This window comes from Cataglyphis hispanica, chromosome 5 (assembly GCF_021464435.1).
Source record: "Cataglyphis hispanica isolate Lineage 1 chromosome 5, ULB_Chis1_1.0, whole genome shotgun sequence".
NCBI lineage: Eukaryota > Metazoa > Arthropoda > Insecta > Hymenoptera > Formicidae > Cataglyphis > Cataglyphis hispanica.
Window position 1 is genome coordinate 6,633,337 of NC_065958.1, and position 19,596 is coordinate 6,652,932.

The window sequence follows — 19,596 nt, forward strand, 5'->3', positions numbered from 1 at the left end:
AAAAGGGATGACCTCCCGAATATCCGGGGCTGATCTCCCCCCGTCGAGATCCTTGGAAGATTGCACGAGAGCACCGAGGTTATAATTCGTCACTTAATTCCATGTCGAGAGGTGGTCCGTCGTCGCTTTATTTAATTCTCGGTATACTTCGATTTATGAGTCTCGTCGAACACATATTTTACATTTATGCCTACACTGTTGCTAATCAAATTCAATTGATTCATGAATTTGATGTTTGTACGTGTATTGTTTTTGGTACAATATAAACGAGTGATTTTTGATTCGTTAATTAATTACGATATACATGCGTTATATGTGAAATATATATATGTTATATATTTTGGAATCTGCCGTTGAAAACGTTTGCCTGTTCATCTGCCGACAGAATTTCAGTCACAAATGAAATTCGCTGAGAATAATCCGCAGCTGCGAGCGTTTGTCTCGTTCAATAACGAGGATAATAATCTTTAAGTGCCGTCTTATATTAATTGAAACCGGCGTAGCGAGTGCACAAGATAACAGAGGTGCAAATGCCTGTCTGTTTTGGTATTACAAGCGGGATAAGCTACGATAAATATAAGTAGGTAGCAGGCCAATTTTCTTTGTCTCGATCAAGTGCCCGCTAAAATTATAAGTGGAAAAAAATTTGGGACGCGTTCTACACGAGTATAGATCACATTAAGGTAATCTTAATGTTACCGCAATTATTTTGGCCATGAAATTTTAATGAATTAAAAACGGCAGTATAATTGCTATCGATTAATTAATTAGTCGTGTCAAACTGGGATCGGTGGTTCTTTACTTTAATGCTGTGTAATACCTGTAATACCATTATCGATTTGATGCAGATCTCTTAATGCTACCGGGAGTAGATTACGGTTTAAAAATTGCGCGAGCATTTTATGCGCCTTATCGCGTAATTTGAGTTAAAACCGGCAATAAATCTGTTAATCTTTCTATGCATATTGCCCTGTGTTGTTTGCAGAAATAATTTTAGCGTTTCATCAACTTTAAAAAATAAATAATTTTGGAAAATTACTCTCTCTCTTTTCTTCTTTTTCTCACTTATATTTTCTCTCTCAATGTTCAAAGATAATTCGCACAAAGATTCTATCTTATTATCAACATAATTAGACTGAATCATATTTGTGTTGTAAGTTCAAACAGTTTTTCTATTAATTACTCTTTTCAAACAGATAAATTTGTAGACAATCTTCTTGCTATAAAATAGAATAAAACAAATAAAGTATATTTCTTTTGTCAATTTCTAGCTTTACTCCACCATAGTGAAAGTATATGAATATTTGCTCTATGTCTATGTACACATGTCGTTGATTTTTCTTCCCCATTTCGCATCTTTGCGCAAATTCAAGGGAGGACATCAAACATTCTGTGGCGAACCACTCTTCACACACACACACACACATACATACATGAAACTATTTACGTTAGCGCCACGTGTGTCCGGAATCGCTAATTCCCACGAGCTGCAAACGAAAGATGGAAAGAGAGCAAAACACTGGTATATCACGCCGATATTTTAGTCTGTCAAAAGAGATGCGTTCGTCTCGTCATCATCGTGAAATCGATGGTACGCGCAGGTGCAAGATCGGCAAAATCGTATCGCAGCGCCTCGCCACGATACGAGCGTAGTCCCGATCTGTCAATGAGGAAAATTGGCGTAAGAGCGCATGAATGAGCCCGGGTAGTGAATAAAGTGGCCGCGGCGTTAGTATAGGTTTATGGAAGCAAGCCGGTTTTAGCTACGCTAATAGCATAGTAATGCTGGCTGATCTTTTCGAAATCCCGTAAGAGCATTAACCGCTCGCACGTGAGCAAGTTAAATTGCTATGTTGCGGGTATACCGCGGGTATGTAGCTATCACCTGGCTACAGAGCGCGTCAAAAGGAAGGGTGGAGGATCGCCGACGGATCGCGGGGGCTCGGGACCCGCCGTCGGGGAGAAAAATTATTCGCGCTGGCGTCTTCGAGCGGTAACGAGATTAAAGCATTGGGTTCTAGCGCGAGAGGACGAGCGTCAAAGGGCCGAAGTCGATCCGGTCGTCGAGATTATTATCGCGCGTGCCATCGGGTTTTGAGACAGGCTGTAATGTGATTTTCGATAACCTGCTAATAAGACGCGATCTGTATTCCGTGGGCATGCGCTTAATGTTACGGTGGACGGAAATTATAGCGCGTGATTATTATATATTCTCGTACTCTACAAACATAACACGTACATTTATATAATAACAATATATGTCAATTTTTCTTTATATTAAATTCTTATCTATTTTTTAAGAATTTGATATAACGTTTTCACATCTATTGAATGTTAAAAATTATGATTTGTTTACGTAAATAAAGCAGATGCGAGATATATATTAATAGATTAATGAAGCTTGTTGACGATTATAGCTTTGATAACAACAGAATGATCCCTTCAAATACGAAGAATAATAGAAAAATGATGAAATACTCTATATTAATATTTTAATAATGCTAAATTTTTTTTTTATGTTTAGAATTTAGAGAGAAATCTATGACTTTTACAAATATAAATAAAAATATAGAAAAATTTACAAAAATCGTTTGTGATTGAATCAATATTTTCTCTTTATATATATTTCATGGAAAAAGATTTTAATCCCGACAAATAATCGCGAGCGATAGTCAATTGCTCTCTCGCCAAGAAGTGCCAAAACATGCTCGCTCTTAACGTAGCAAAGTAATGGCAAGAGACAGAGAAAGAGAGAGAGAAAGAGAGAGAGAGAGAGAAACTTTTACCTATTTTTCCGTAATCTATTCGTACACTCTTTCGAGCGAAAAAGATATATCGCGGACGCAAGCGAAGTCCGCGTTGCGTGGCGAAAAAGGGATAGGGAAGAACGGGAGAGGATAGAACTCCAGGTTTAAGTATATTTTTAGAGACAGACTGTACGTAACGCCGTTGTCACACGGCGTTGCCATCGCGGCTGGCGAGGACGGCGTACCCCAGGCTACCATTGGATCCCCGCCATGCAGTTGCAGGGATGTTGGTACTGCCTCCGCCACGCCAATTCTGGAACGAGTCGACGCGGTTCGACACGACGCACGTTGTTCCTTCTCCCTTCATTCTGTGGCGCAGAATCGACCTCCGTCTCTCTTTCTTTCATCTCTTTCATATCGCCCTCTCTTTCTCGCGTCCGCTCCTTTACTCCCCGCTTTTCCATCCTTATATCCCCTCTCGTCGCAGAGCGCGCGCGCGCGTCTCTCCCTCTCTTCACCGCCGCCCTGTCAGTCGCATTTCCCTTCTCTCGCTTCCGCATTCGTCTTTCTCGTACCGTTGCGGCAATATCTCTGTCGTTTTGCGACCGCGTCGCGCACCCCATCCCTTCTCCATGCTCTCGACGCCGGCGTCCCTCCCCCGCCGGCGGCCGGCGCACGAGCGTCCCCCTCGCGCATAACCCCTCGACCAAGAGAGCGATCCGTAACAACTAAAGTTCTCGTGAAAAGTTGAGCCGGGCGCTCTCCTACGCCCTCCTGCTATAATAGCCGCTCTCTCGCGCTGGTCTCTCTACCGACCGTCGTCGTCATCGTCTCTCGTCTCGGTTATCTCCCGTCTCTGTCCATCTGTCCCACATTCCGTGAGACAGAGAGAGAGAGAAAGAGAGGACGTACGCGAATAAAGGGAAGGGAACAGGAGAGACAGAGAGAAGAAGAGAGTGAAAGAGAGAGAGAGAGAGAGAGGAGGGAAGAAAGGGCAAGCGCGAGAAAACGAGACAGAGAGGGAGAGAAAGAGAGAGGAACCGCGCCGTGGACGACTCCGACGGATTAGGGAATAGAATAGTCATTATCGTGTATACATCCGTATTCTACGAGCTATCGGTCGAGCGCTCGTTGGAAGAGTCGGTCGTCGGTGGTGTGGCGAGACGCCGTGTGGCGGGCGCCGGTTTCAGTGGTGTGCGCGGTACCGAGAGATCCAACGACCTAGCCCGTCTCTTTTCTGACATTGGAGCGCGCTGGCAGAGTGAGTATTACACGTCGTCGGCCCACGGTGTGTGTTGGAGTGCGAGTTCGGGGGCTTCGCCTGGATTAATCGGGCTCAAGACGAGGAATATCGACGCGGGAGCAGCGGCGCCGGCAATTACGAGCGGTACTCGTGGGTGAGTACAACATCTCCTCCCGCTATTTCCGGCAGAGAGTTTCGAGCGTACCGTTGTATCGTGGCATCCTCGCTCATTGTCACAATCATCTAGAAGTGATGGCAGCCGTTTCGACAAACGTTCTCGGTTCATCGACGATCAATTCGTTTCAAATTCAATTCAAAGGGAACGAGGGTCCGAGAGTGTCTTCCCCCGTCGCCTTATCTTGTCATTTTAATGCCATTTTCGATCGATGCGATGATCCTTGTACCTTTGTCATTCCCCGTCATCTGTCACGTCGTGAATCATTTGACCTACATTTTCCACGTGTATCATAGATACGCGCGAGGATATCGTTCACTTATTCGCACTACTTGATGCTCCGATTATTCGGCATTAATCAATAAAATCGCATCTTCTAGTTGGATAACCGAGAGATTGACCTAATTTCGTCGCCACGAATTTTGATAAGCGCGCTTCTAGTAAGATGAGATAACATCGATTGTACTCTTGATTTGTCATCAGTCTTCAAGACAGTGATATAGATATGAAAACCTGAACCTTCAAGTTTATATTTGATGCCAATTTCTACCTTTACATCATCGTAATCTTTTGTTAAAGAGTTGCTATACTTGTGTATCAAGGACCATAAATGAGAGCTCCCTTGTAATATTATAACTGAATATATATGTATTTCTCTGTTAACTCTCAATAATCTCTCTAATAATCATTAAATCATAAGCTTCTATGTAGATAACGATGGAGTATGTCGCTTATCATTCTTGATGCCGCTTCATCGCGCGAATCATCAATGACATTTCTATCGATCCAACAACTCGTTTCGTAACAGCCGCAAGGCTTCCTCTACGTTCGTACAATAGTTGAGAATTATTACAGTTGTCAAAAATACAAAAGTATTACGAAGATCGAGTTTTGCCTCTATAAACAATATAACAACATATTTTATTCGAGAAAGGTAAAGTTAATCGAAAATCTCGTGTCAATTATACATGTAGATATATTTATACAACGCTAAATATAAACCCACGCGAGCACAGCGATTAATAATTGACGGTTTACATTTCTCGGCAAAAATGCCATCTTTTTCACTAAATAATCATGATTAATAATCACTCTCGTCTCTATGCCAACATAGAGTTCCCTCACGCAACCGAATTCGACCACGTAGCCCACAGTTTTTATGATTTCTGCGGATTGCGGATATCCTCTGCGATTACTTCCCCGTGGTAAACGAAAAAAAAAAAGAGATAGAGAGAATCCCGGCCGAGCGAATCAACCAAATTCGGACGCTGCGGTGCGCGAATACCTCGAAAACGCCGACATTTAATCGGCGAGGCGTACATGGAAGCTTTCATCCGGCCAAAGAGAGAATGTATAAATTCGCGGACGAACTTGTTTCGAAATAACCGTGCGAAATTCCGCACAGCGAAGGGAATTTCGCGAGCCGTGTGCGGCGGGGAAAAAGTGTGCACGGACCCACGAAATACGCGACGTTAACATTTACGCGCGGAAAGAAATATACCGTATTTGCCGGGAGGGGCTATTAATTGAATTCGTAAGCCGGGATTATTAGCTGATGTAAAATGTGTTAAAAAGAAGACTTAGCCATTAGAAACAAAGCCCGCCCTCTCACATTTTGCATGGTTAACAATTCTGCATCAATCATAATGTTGTATTTTTTTTATAAAAGAAGAAAAGAAATTATCTGTTGTTCCGAGTATAGCCAAGCCCGATAAAAATTCCGAGTTTTTTCAGAGTACAAGACACATCATCGGCGCAGAGATTGAAATCGATATTCTCTCATTTCTATGAGACAATTTGTTGAACTCTTCTATACATATACATAAACAATTGACTTAGTAAATCCGATTTTATCAGCAGTTTATCTCGCTAGAATGATCACACGTATCTGTGACATCGATTATTGTGCAAAAATAAACATACCCTACGAGCTTACATCTGCCTTACTTTTAACATTACTATCGATGTTATCCGTAATGTATCGCATAAATGAAAACTTATGAGTTACTTGTCAATTTAATTGAGAATTATAATAATGAAAAATAAAGTGCGAGAGAGAGAGAATATTGATGTTTTCCGTATAGAGAAATAATTCCGAAGCAGCTGTCGCGCTGATTTTCCGAAGCAACACGACGACGCTCGTCAGGATCTATTTTACGTTGTATGATGCTGATCCTTGAATAATCTTATCTACGACGTCCGACGGCTGCTGTCAGAGCAGATCTCGTAGCGCGCTGCGCTGAGCTTCGACTATTTCCGTTCGCGCCTGCAATTCCGCGAGAAGTTTCGGTCCCGAAACGCGCTACAGCGTGGTAGCGTGCCGAGAGAGTTGGCCAGCAGGATTTCCACGGAAATAATCTGCTTACGGTAATCTTCTTGGCTTGCCGCCGCCGCCGCCTCCCTCCCGGTTAAGGTCCGCCTTCCACGAGGAGGTCCTTCGTGTCCTTATCGTCGTCGTCGTCGTCATCGTCGTCTACAGCCGCTGTAGCGCGTCTTCTACGGCAATGGAAGACGATCCTAGTCGCTTGCTGATCTTCGAATCTAATGGGAATTTTGTCGCGAGCGCGTCCGACCGACTCTGAGACGAAACGCAGCGCGTGTTTTACAGTGGAGAACAAAGAGTGATGACTATGGCGACTTTCGCATCGCTCAAAGATCTTTGTGCTAAAAAAACGTGATATATGATGACGGTTATGGCTAAGGTTTCTTAGATGCAAATGATCAATGAGATCGAAGAAGGATTTGATATCGCTTTAAAAAAATTCGGATCTCTACGCCGATCTAGTTTATAATCAGGGTGAAAAAAAATACTTTATGAGAATTTTAAACGCGATAGAGAATATTGCAAGAATGACTGAATCATTGTTAAGGAAGAATCTTATTCGTTTATCGTCTTTAACAGAATAGTTTTTAAAAAGACGATTTATCGCTGTTGTACAAATGCAACATTGCCCTTTAGATACGCAGCTGCCTGGAAGTTTGGAAAATGCGACGCTGACTGTTCGATAGGCAAAAAATAGCTCGTGAAGATCCGTATATTATATGTATCGAATCGAGAGGAAATGAGTGTGAAGATATCGCGACAAATATAAAGTGAAGGACATCCAGAAAACGCATCAAGAAGAACGTGGCAAATTGAACGAGTGCATCGTAAATGTATTATTTCGAATAAAGTTCATTCTATATAAAATTGGAGAAAAAATTTTTGAATAATTGGCAAAGTCGATAATTTATTACCGGCCTTCTGACAAAAATATTTTTACTTAAGTAAAGTATAAAAAGATTGGATTTAAATATTATTATCTTACGCGTCAGTTCACTTTACGATTAAAAATAACTTTGAAAAGTATAGTAAGTAGATCCCGATACTCTTTTCAATTATACTTCAATGCTGAGAAATATGCCGAAGCCGAACAACATAGTTGACTAGTGTTTCGAGGGCTTCCACGATGGATAGTCTGCATGCAAAGTTTATCTTTTATGTTAAAAAATAATTTTTTCTTTTCACGTCAATAAAATCTAATCGTGGAAATATAGAGCAATCAAGGGATGAATTTAATTAAAATTAAAATAAATGCGTGATATCTTTGTCACTTTAATTTTAGACTTGTAATTTAAATTCATATAAATCGCGAAATATCGACTATTATATCGATTTTATAAAAGACCCCGCCCTTTTAAACGAAGATTTTAAAGACGCCATAGTCCTCGTTCATGATTTGCTGCCACGGATTCAATCTCGGCCCCAGCATCTCGAAGTATCAAGTCTCTCGGAATCCCTGGTCGATGTTATCACGTGCGAACGGGTCCCAATGTCGCGCCGTACCTTCGACGGGAGGATTGACGTGGCCACCAGTAGAACCGTGAACGGCTCGAGGGAACAAAACCTTCTCGAAATTGGCTCCAAGGAATCAGTAAGTTCCACCGTCCGTCAGGGCGGAACATAAAGGAGCACGAAGCGGAATGGAGGCAGGTGGAGGCGAGAGGGAGAGGAGGGAGACGACGAAACGAAGGAGGCTCATCCCCGTCGGGCGGTGGGGCGCAACCCCTATTGGCATCTCCTTTTTTGCCGGCCTGGTATAAAGACTAACTAGCGGAGAACAAGCCCGGGGCGGAGGTATACCCCGTGTATACCTCGTGGAATTTCTACGGGAATTAAGTTTTACGCTCAATGAACGCGCAACAAACGCCCGAATACCCGGGGCTAAGATTGCATTCAATGCGACTTTGCTTCGTAGAAACGCTTCCTCGTGCACGACTCCGTGCGCATGGCTACGTTGGTGCACGCGGCTCCTTGACAGAGGTATCCTACTACAATCCGGGATACATAAAGTGTGTGTGTGTGTGTGTGTGTATATATATGTATGTGTGTGCGGCCGACTCTATGACATAAAGCCGCCTTTCTGTGAAAAAGTTTAAGCTTGATGCCGAGGTAATTATTTCGCGAGATGCTGCTCCCGACATGGACGAAACTCGACGTAGCCGCGAGTGCCACGTGTCGTTAGCGTTAGGTAATTGAATTAATTATGACTTTATTATCCAATAATGAGAAAAAGTTTCTTGTGTCCTTTGAGCAAACCAAGCATTATAAATATTCCCGCTACTATAAGGCAAATCGTAATTATTCTGCTGTTATGGTATCTTGCGCATCAAAAATATAAATTTTATTACAAAGTATATTTTATCGCTATAACTGAGAATATTAAATCATCAGAATGAAAACTTGTACTTGACGCGCCAAGATTATTACAAAATTATCGCGATGGAAGCACGTATTTGAATGAATAAGTATTCGAGCACTGGCACAATCTCGAAAATCGTCCATAAAATCAGTTAATGCCTCGCTCGTTTCACAAGTACCTTCTGGCTTTCCTCGCGATACTCGCGGACGGCTGCGCTTCACGCAGCATACGTACGTATATACGTTCATTGTGGAGCTACGGAACGGGCTCTTCAGGAACAATGCGGTTGTGTGCAAATACTCCTGGAAACAATGCGGCCGCGACTTAACTTTCTGGGATAGCTTCGCCAGTGTGTCGTTCTTCGTGTACCGCCGGATGTACCGAAGCCGCAAACCGCGCTACCTAATGCAGGAACGACGTTGCATCCCCCGCGGATGAATCCCGGATGCTGCGACTTGTTCTCGATGTATGCGTCTTGTCGCGACCGCATTCGCGAGTTTCTCTCTTTGCGTTATAACAATTTTCCCGCAAATTATTCTCTGGGCAAATTGAAAATCGCGAATCGCTGAAGAAGTTTCGACTCAAAGTTTTAATGAAACCGAACAATGTCGTTCGTTTATCTTAATAAAGGTATGTAAAACAAAATTTTAGTCATGCAGAAAAATGACACATCGCGACGAATATTGACAGAATCGGAAACAATTCTCAGATTATAAAAAAAATTACGCTCGTACAGAATTAATAAATCGCGACGTGTTGACAGCATGTGAAACAACTCTCGGTCCGTCACTACAGGAATTCGCCACGATTCAAGATGCAACAGTAAAACGCGTATCCGCTGCACGTGCGCCTCGTTGGCTTAACTGATCCGCAGGGATACGATCTGCTGGACGTAAATCGAATTCTTCGGCAACGAGAGGATAAACCTCCATCTCTATCTATCTTTCTCTCTCTCTCTCTCTCTCTTTCATGTAGAACACACGCGGAACGTAATAATGGGGATTTAACAGTCATTAGGGACGGCATGCCGGTATATATCTGTCGATTGGTAACGCAAAGTGTTTGCACTAGGGCCGAACTGTCGAAGGGGGCGAGGGTGGGGGTGACTCGTTGCAGCGGGAGATCGATTCGTCGGGAAAGGGCGTCGGGGGTGTGCGCGGGGGTGTAAAAGGCACCCTAGCTATCTTTCTCTAGTCCTACCGTTTCTCCCGGCCTCTCCACAGAGTCGTAGACTACTCGAGTGTCCTCGAGGGCCAATCGAGTGGCGGCCTGGGCATTTTGTCCACACTTGGCGGTCTGTAACAAGTGCATTGTCCCGTGCGCCAAAGTGCACAAAGATAAAGAGACTTCTGGCTACCGCAACAAGAGGACCATTGAGTATCCGTTCTCGCCCGCTTCTTCGCATTCTGTTTCTTTCCTTATTTTTCTCTCGCGACGCGCTTTTAATATGACGAAAGTGTAAATAAACGTGCCGTTTTGTCGACAGGTATATACCTCGTCTTCCTTTTATTTTCGATGAATTAATTAGAATTTTCAACTCAGTACGATTATATTGAATTTAATAATAGAAATAGAAATAGAAATATATATTTAAACTTTTTGTGATTCTGTGCAGCGGTAAATTTATCAACAATTCAATGATGTTAACAAAAGGAAATCTGTATTGTGTTGAGATAAAAAGAAACAGCTCACGTGTGTGCAGTCGTCGTTAAAAAGTTTTCAAAAGTGACAGTTGTTTTCGGCGTTTTTTGCCCATGCTGGGTGGCATGTAACAAGTGCTTTGTGGCCGGCGCGAGGCGCGTAAGTGCACAAAAGTGGAAATTCGCGCCTGACTGATCTCAGGAGGACCCGGGAGAATAGCCAGCCTTTCTTCCTTCTCTTCGCCCTCCCTTTCATAGCGGGCGAAATTTTAATATAGTCGGGAGACGAAAGGCGGCGTCACGGGGTAGTGTATACTTTATGGATTCTTTTTCACCGCGTGGCAACTTCATTCCGGTTCCGGAGAGCGGAGAAAACTTGCGCGCGAGCGTAATGAGACGTAATATTAGAACGCAATACACCAGTGTAAGCTCGGCTTTTACATCTACCATATTAAATACACGTAATTTTATCGAGCGCGACCTCATCTATGAAACGCTCTATATATTCCGGAAAAATAAGCGATATTATTTTATCGCTATACAAAACTTCACTCATTTTAAACGCGTGGAAAGTAAATAATTTTAATCTTTTATAATGACAAATTTTTTTAATTTGCGAAATTAAAATATTTTTTACTTCGCAAACTCCTGACATTTATTTACGAGTAACCGTGAATATATTTATATCGTCAGAGTATGCCGATTCGATATGTCATAAAGCCACTTACTGTACATATTACGCGCTTGGTATTTAAATTGCAGCGCATAACAAATTTCAATAGTAAAGTCGGATAGTATAAATTTCAATTGCGAACGCAACAGGATGCAACGCACATACAACGTCACGAGGGTGGATGTGAGTGTTTTGTCTATATTTGTGCAAAAAGACTCGCGCTGTGGCAGCTCTATTAATACTCTGGAGGGGTCTTTCGTATATGACGCGTCTATTCATTGAAATCTAGTAATATAGCGCAGTTAAGAGAGAACACGGAACAATACATTATTAAAGACGGGCTTGCTGGTGTAAAATTTCATTTCGAAAGCACAGCTCGAATCAGCCATTCATCTCTTTTCGTCGGATACATGAATGTCATACGTAAAAATTTTCTCGCAAGAATATAAAACTCTAATTAAAAGTATTAAAGTATAAAAAATTCTAACTTTAATTTATTTCGTTTTAATTGAAACCGCCTGGATTGTGCCACATATTGTGTGTGTAAAAGCGCTATAAAGATTGAATCTAATTTGTATCAACAAGCATTTTTATCCAATCACACATTAAACGAATAATGATAAGAACGATATAATATGTTTATTAGCGATGCAGCAAAAAAAAAATGAAGAATTTTGAACGAGTTACGTGTCTACATCTTGTATTCAATAAAAATGATTAACTCGGGGACACACTCACATCATGACACTCGCGACTCTGTCGTCATCCGATTGTTCTTATGATGCGGATGTTAATTACTTACCGATTAGCATCCCTTAATCCGAGACATGTGGACGGCGACATCCGGCAGGCAGGAAACAATACGCGTTTCATCACTTATTCGGCCATATCGCAGATGTGCATGGCGTAGAACGCAGTTGTAATAAACGTGACGGCAAACAAATTAACAAGTCACTACCACCGGGGAAGCTGGATTGTCCGTGATGGTGTAAGAAGCCGGGAGGGAGAGAGCGATAGTCGTTTCTGACTTTGTAATCGGAGAGGATAAAACGCGCGACTTAAGCGGCTAAGAACGCAACGGAAAGGCTACGAGCGTGTTGCGTGTCTTCAGGGTCGGCGGGAACGTTCGCCGTTCTCGGTTTTCAGGTCGACGTTTTCGGAGTTAGATTGGCCTCCTTCCTTGTGAAGGAGGGCCGAGGATATAGTTGGAGTCCTGTTGCATCTTCCTCGGATTATCCCCCGTGCGTAGCTGCTGAGCGCGTCGTTCTTATTTTCATGCCGGGTGATTACGATCGATTGCTTATTTGTTTGAAACACCGACTACTTTCTTTTTGACGATCAGCGAATCTACGAACTACTCGAAAACAGCAAAGGCGAACATAGGATTTCAGTCAATTTTGCAAAGAGACTTCAAAGGTACCCGATGTTCAAAGTTGAATTCTTGCCCACTTTTCTGTAACAAAAAAAATAATGAAATTACTGAAGACTTAGTCATTTTTCGCAAATGCTGTTAGCTACTTTTTTTTAAACAAAAATATGATTATACATAGACGTATGTGCACAAATCCTTAATTGATATTTTTTAATCATTTATATAATAAATATATTAATTATTTTATATCATGTATTTTTCATAAGTTGCGATTTGAATTTTATTATTTCATTTTTACGATGACAGGATAAGCCAATCACATGTGCGTAAAATGGATACATTTTACTTTGTAAATAGAATAAATTGTTGATTAGATTTAACACATTTTGTGCAAACGAAATCGATTCTATTCCCGTCGTCTTTTTCAGGCAGAGCATATAACTTGGACGTCGAGGACGTCTCTTTAGGGAGACCGCGGCGGAGGAGTGGTCGTGCTGGGGGCCGAGGGGGTGGTGATGTGGCCGAACAGCCTCGGAGGTACTTCCGGCTGCAGCGGGGGCGCCGGCGCCACCGATCTCGGGGGCCTCGCCGCCTCCACCACCTCGGCCTCCGAGCTTTTCGGGCCCGCGGCGTTCGGGGCATCCGCCGCGGGGCCCTACGGCGCCCTAAAGACGGCACCTTATATGAGTGCGCTTAGCATGCCATCAATAGATGCATTACACTCTACCATCGGCTATCCCGGTTGTACACCCGCCGGTGAGTCCTACTACTGTGAGTGCCCATCATATTGTTTTATTAGTTTTAGTCGAAATCAAGTCGGAAATAGCTCTTCGTGTATGAGTCGCAAGTTCAGTATGTATATATTGCCAAGATGAAAAAAATATGAAATATTAGATTGCGACAAAGGTTTGTCGATTTTTACATAGAGTCGTGCGCGGTTACAACCGCGGGAAATTATTATGAAATAATAATTAATATTGCAATGCTGTGAATGGACAGTAATTAACAAAACACAGAAGTGTTATTTAATAAATGACATAATACCAAATTATTCATGCTTTTCGTGCTAACGTAAAAGCTTTTGAATTTTGCATCGAAGTTATTTCCGATTCGTTAAAATATGATTACTGTTATTAAGTTATTAATAATTAGTTATTATTTAGTTATTAATAATAAATATATGTATTTTATTTATTATATTAATCATTATTGATTAGAATTATAAATATATATATATGTAATTGACCTCTTTCTCTATAACATATTATAAATATATGTATAATATATATATATATATTATAAGTTTGAATTATAAATAAGAGGTTTAAACGAGGAATCCTTTCCGTATGCCAATCATTAGTTCAAACTATTTGTTTTGAAAAACGATTTAAATTTCTTTATTTTTAAGTCTTTTTTCTCAATAAATTATGTAACATATTACATTTAATAATTTCATGCATATCTGAGAAAAAAAAATGTAAATAGAAAAAAATTCTATGATATTCTGTTGGATTGAAAATTATGCATTAAAGGCAATCCAAGGAAGCAACGGCGAGAAAGGACGACGTTCACACGAGCGCAATTGGACGTATTAGAGGGACTTTTTTCAAAGACGAAATATCCTGACATTTTCATGCGCGAGGAAGTGGCGATGAAAATCAATTTACCAGAATCGAGAGTGCAGGTAAGAAATTATTAATGTTGGTGACTGCTATTTTTGGTTATTCTTTACCAAAGTATCTTCAATTAATATGCAGCTATCATATACATCGAAAAAAATCATGTAATTATTCAATATTTTTCTCATTTTATTTATAATATTAAATTAGTACTTTAAATTACTTCTACAAAGCATAGGAAATAACTTTGAATAGTGCGGAAAGTATTTCTGCACTGCAGTAAAAAAATGCGGCATGTCTACGAGGGGTGCGAGAGTGTCTGATTACCGAGGGTTATGCACTGTCGGCACGTTGACAGTATGGGCAGCATCGATTCTCTTCCACGTGTCTGTCATTTGCGTTAGAGCTAATTAAATTACGCGTTCGTCTTGTAAATACCTACAAGAATTCTTCGAATCTGCTACTTATATCCCCTTACAGAGACGGTATAATATTTTAAATAATAATTTCATCCAATTCATGACTTTTAATATTCAATTTGCGAATGTATATTAATATTTCATATGAATAGTATATAAAATCATTACGAATTATTCAATATAGCTATAAAAAATTATAGTAACAAGAAAAAAAAACGAATGAACGTCAAAGCATAATATTATAAAGCACGCAATTATTTGCATTAATAAAAAAACATAAGATTCAAAAGCATAAAAGAGAAGGCAGAACATCAAACGTTTATTCTGTCTATTTCAGGCCATCAGCAGTGGAATAGAAAAGAAAAAAATTCGTTCGTTCTAGTCACATAAAATCGCAAGCGATGTTTCGTTGGCATTTTTGCTCAATAGCGCGCGGTCAAAAGAATGTTTTTTTTTTGTGCAACAATACCGCGAAAACCTACGTGAATGATGTCAATTTCGGAATCGATATGTCGATGTTGCTCGACTGACACCGTGCCGTCTGGCCGTACCGACGTCGACGTCCACAGGGTCCGAGAACGTGTCCGTGCATATCCCACCCTCATCACGGCCGGAAAGGGCGCTTCGCATCCGCAATTGCCGTCCAACACACCTGGCTATGGCCATGCAAACGGGATGAATGGGCCCAACGTGGCCCATAGTCTTCCGCACGTTCGTTGGACTGCAAAACCAGTGACTGCTCTACTCACGATCGTCATTTTCAGACCCCTGCATGACTTTTCAACCGCGGGCGTCTCCATGTCCATTGTAGTTTACCAAAGCTAATTTTCTCACGAGTCAATACGATAATATCATTTCACGCAATATGATCGTATGTTTTAACATTAATTTTTTAAGAAAAGAAAACCATATATTTAGTATAATAAATGGAGCATGTTACTTGTATCAAAAATTGTTTAATATTGCAAGATTTGTTACGTAATTAATAAATCAATGAACTAAGAGATTATAAAGATATATTGCAAGAGGAAAGATGAATTGAGTTAAAGATCTAAAAATATCAAACGTAGAAAAAGTCATTTACTTATCGATTTCGAGAATAAAGAAAAATTGACATTTCATAAATATGTTATTATAAGATTTTATTAAGCATTGAATCAAACGTTGATGTTTTGCCAATATTTCTCGATATCAATGTAGAATCCAGTCGCGTTAAAAATATTTTTGCGACATTTCTTGAAAACGAAAAATTCACGACGATCACCGGACTTTTTCGATGGAAGAACGCGAGCTGCTAGTATCGTCCCCCAGAAAATCCGTAGAAACCTAAGCTCACCTCTCCGCTTCTAACATCGATCGCGAGGCTTCTCCAAGTTTTACTCTCTCTCTTTTCGTCGCATTTCTCCCTCTACCTCTTTCCACTCGCTTCCTCCCCCATATCGTTTCTATGTACAAGAGAAATTTAAAAAACAAACGAGCTGTGAAAGACAACGCATCATATTTCACGTATACCGTGCAGTAATTAAATCCAATGCGCAAAATATATCTTTGAATCTTTATTTATGAACATTCTGTTAAAAACGAGAACATATTTTAACATCTACTGAAATAAATTATGAAAAATCTTACTGCAGTACTTGCACGATGAGAACTGTCAAAGAAAATTATAGAAATTGATAGAATAATCATCTGCGCCATTCGGAGCGCCAGCGGAGGAGACGCTTTTTAATAATTTATATAAACATAATTAGCAACTTCATTACAAGGTGTTCGTGCAAAACCAGTGGTGGACACTTTGAACACAAACCGAAGCGAGCCCGTTGGTACGCGAAATCGGCTTATTTTATTCAGAGAAGTTACCCGGTGTGTGTGTGGGACGACCTATACTCCAATTGGTTTCGTAATTCTGTTGCATTAACGACAGCCTGGTAGCGAGCGCGTCCGATATGCGAGCGCGTTTTTGTTCACGTTGCTGCAGTCAGCTTGATTGGTAATTGATAGTCGTGCCAGTCCCGCATTCCCTTGTAATTGGTTATTACGCCAGCTTTGCGAGAGTTCTGATTCATTCCAAATCACATTTACGCGTCGTTAAAACGTTGAAAATAACGTCCGGTTCATTTCGCGACAGATGCACGACTTATTATTATTTTTTTTTTATGATAATATATGCAACAGCTGTGTAGAAGCGTCTCTGATTAACCGCACAAACGAGTAATTCCTACGTGTCTGCAGGTGTGGTTCAAAAATCGAAGAGCTAAATGCCGACAGCAGCAGAAGCAGCAGCAACAGCAGCAAGATAAGGCACCGAGGTCGAAGAAACCCTCAGCAAGTCCGGCAAGTAATCCACCCCCTGGAAAAAGTCCTTCAATTGCTACCACGCCCACGCCCGCCGCCGCGGTACCTGCTACTACGCCCTTGTAAATATCACTTAATCTTAATAAAATATGACGTATCTTCAGCGTATGCCGTACTAATGATTATTATTTCATGCCCGTATGAGGTAATCTCCAACACGATTAGCCTTTACTTTAATTAATAAAAGTAAAATTAATATTTTAATCGCAACTGTAAGTTACAGATATTATTGAAATAGTTATATCGTAGGATGTGTTTTCTTGCATATAAAAATTGTGGGCGTAAAGTCCGAGATGCTAATTGCGCGATCGATCGTTACGTGAATGTATTATAGAATAGATACGTGTACACACGTATACACACACCATTGCATTTCTGTACTCAGGAGCGGAGGCACTGGCGGTTCAGCGGCAAGTTCTCCGGCGCTTTTAAGGGATTCGCCGCAGTATAAACCCGCGGGAAATGCTACTAGTTTACTGTTAGCAGCTAGTACGACTCCACCGAGCGTAAGTTGATGATATTTTTTACGTTTTTTGTTTGTGTTTCGTTTAAGTAAACATTGTTCATGTTTTCGGAATATTTGTTTTCTTATGCTCATTGTTTTATTTTTTTAACAGTTAGGCGGTACCGTGTACAGCAGCGGCGGTGGTAGCAGTAGTATCTGGAGTCCAGCAGTGACGGAGAGCGGTGGAGGATTTCCGAGTGATCACCAACGGTTAGCGTGGACGACAAACGCTTCCCAGCAGCAATGCTATCAAAATTATTCGTCCTACTATACCAATATGGATTACCTCTCGCCCGCCTCGCACCAGTTAAACGTTGTGGTGAGTATAAAGTAATTCTATCTCTATCTCTTTAAATTTTTTCCGTGCAAATATATATGATTGCGCCCATTAAAATGGAGCAAGAAGGCATTTGAAGAATAGCGTAATGTAAAAGAAGGAATATTACATCGTTAGGATAGCGGAGGTAGCAGCCTTGACAATTCATGGAGTAAAACGAGAGACGAAGGCACTTCATCTTGGTTTTACAATAGCGCTGGATGGGGTGATCGGAAGTGAACCTACAAGAATCGAGGGGAACAAAATCCGGGTACATATCATCGACAATAGTGAAGGTTATACAGCTCGAATCGAAGCTTATCGTAATGCGATGCCAAATAAAACGAGGAAGCTGTATTTCTGATGAGTGTCGATAGAGATTAAACATATCTTTAATTTGGCCGGCATTCGAAGAGCTGTGGAATGCACAGGCCAATCGAGAGTGCCATACGTATCTTTCTGTATCTACTGGTTCAGCATAGTTTAAATATACAAGATATTCTATCAGTTGGAATATTTTCTCTGCAACGAGAATTTGCAGAAAATATTTCATAAAAAAAATTGTATAGTTTCATAAGAAGCATCGTAGAATAAAAATATTATTTGCACATAAGAATATTAAGGAATATACAGAACATTCCACATTTTCTTTTTGTATCGTGCAATTCTTATTAGACCAATTTTATTCTGATGTGCATTATTTTAGAAATGGATCAAGTGATAAAACTAAATAAGACATTCTACATTACGATGTAATCATTTCTTTGTGTGAATGCTCATGACTGCGTAATATTTTTTTGAAATATTTTGTATAAAGTTTCTGCAAAATATGTTGCGATGTGCAAAGTAGTATTTTAATTATCACATAATCTGACATATTTAAGTTTTGATTTATTTCCATTTTGGAAATTATATTAATTGATACGTCTATCTAGTATTAGAAATTTGCAAAGTTCTGAAATCAATGAAAATTGCGATTTCTTAAAGGAATGTTTTGTATTTTGGTAGTTGGTTGCTTCAAAATTGTTAATAAGTGCAAATTAATTATTAGATTGATGCAACAGATTTGCCGTATTTCTTATGAATAAAGGAAATAAAATTACATATATAATCGAATTTCTCGCGGAATATAGTTTATGTATATAGTTTCAAGATATTTTTAGGAAAAAGAAAAACTATTTAAAATGGAAACATACTATTAGTTTTAATACAAGGTCTTTCGTCTAGAAAAAAGATTTTTTTGAAATATGATCAAGTAAATAAATTATACATTTTATAAGAAATATTGTGCCACCTTAATTTATCTATCAGAAATTAATAACTGTTTAAAATAAGACATATATATATATTAATAAGAAAAATGACAAATTTTTTGCATTAATCTTATAATATCCACTAGTCACGTCAATAAAATAAATATGACAGAATTAAAAGGAAATAAATGGATTCATTGTAAAGAACAATTATAATGTGATTATGCCTTTCTTTGCATAGATCACTGCATTACATTTTTGCCGAATTTTATACAGTAATGATTTTAAAATTCAGATAATTATTTAGAATGATGATTTTTTAAGGATGTGCTATAATGATTCCATGTGATCTCCAAGACAGATAATTTTACTGTATATAATATAAATACATTTACAATATTCAAGAAAAATTTAGGTAACTAATGTGTGGAATACATTTAATTGATTTAATTTTTCGATTGTAATAATATATAACGTAAAACTTTTAAAAGAAGGTATGTGCGTACGTATACACGCGATACATATACCATGTACATAAATTACATACAAAAGCATATTAATGCAGATCTATCTGTGTACATATGTATCATTCTATCG

General features: G+C 39.9%; 1 protein-coding gene across 2 annotated transcripts; it reads left to right on the plus strand.

Moving 5' to 3' along the window:
* The first annotated feature begins 3,506 nt into the window (after positions 1 to 3,506).
* On the plus strand, positions 3,507 to 19,028 carry LOC126850033 (homeobox protein OTX2-B-like). 2 transcript variants are annotated; one of them, XM_050592633.1, is made up of 7 exons: positions 3,507 to 4,144; positions 12,961 to 13,303; positions 14,065 to 14,216; positions 16,803 to 16,987; positions 17,311 to 17,431; positions 17,543 to 17,749; positions 17,885 to 19,028. In XM_050592633.1, the coding sequence occupies exons 2-7, from the start codon at positions 13,048 to 13,050 to the stop codon at positions 17,984 to 17,986; spliced, it is 1,023 nt and encodes a 340-aa protein (XP_050448590.1). In that variant the 5' UTR covers positions 3,507 to 4,144; positions 12,961 to 13,047; the 3' UTR covers positions 17,987 to 19,028. The 2 variants fall into 2 exon arrangements, with proteins under 2 accessions (XP_050448590.1, XP_050448591.1); XM_050592634.1 differs by lacking the exon at positions 3,507 to 4,144 and adding an exon at positions 10,828 to 10,911.
* Positions 19,029 to 19,596: the final 568 nt, after the last annotated feature.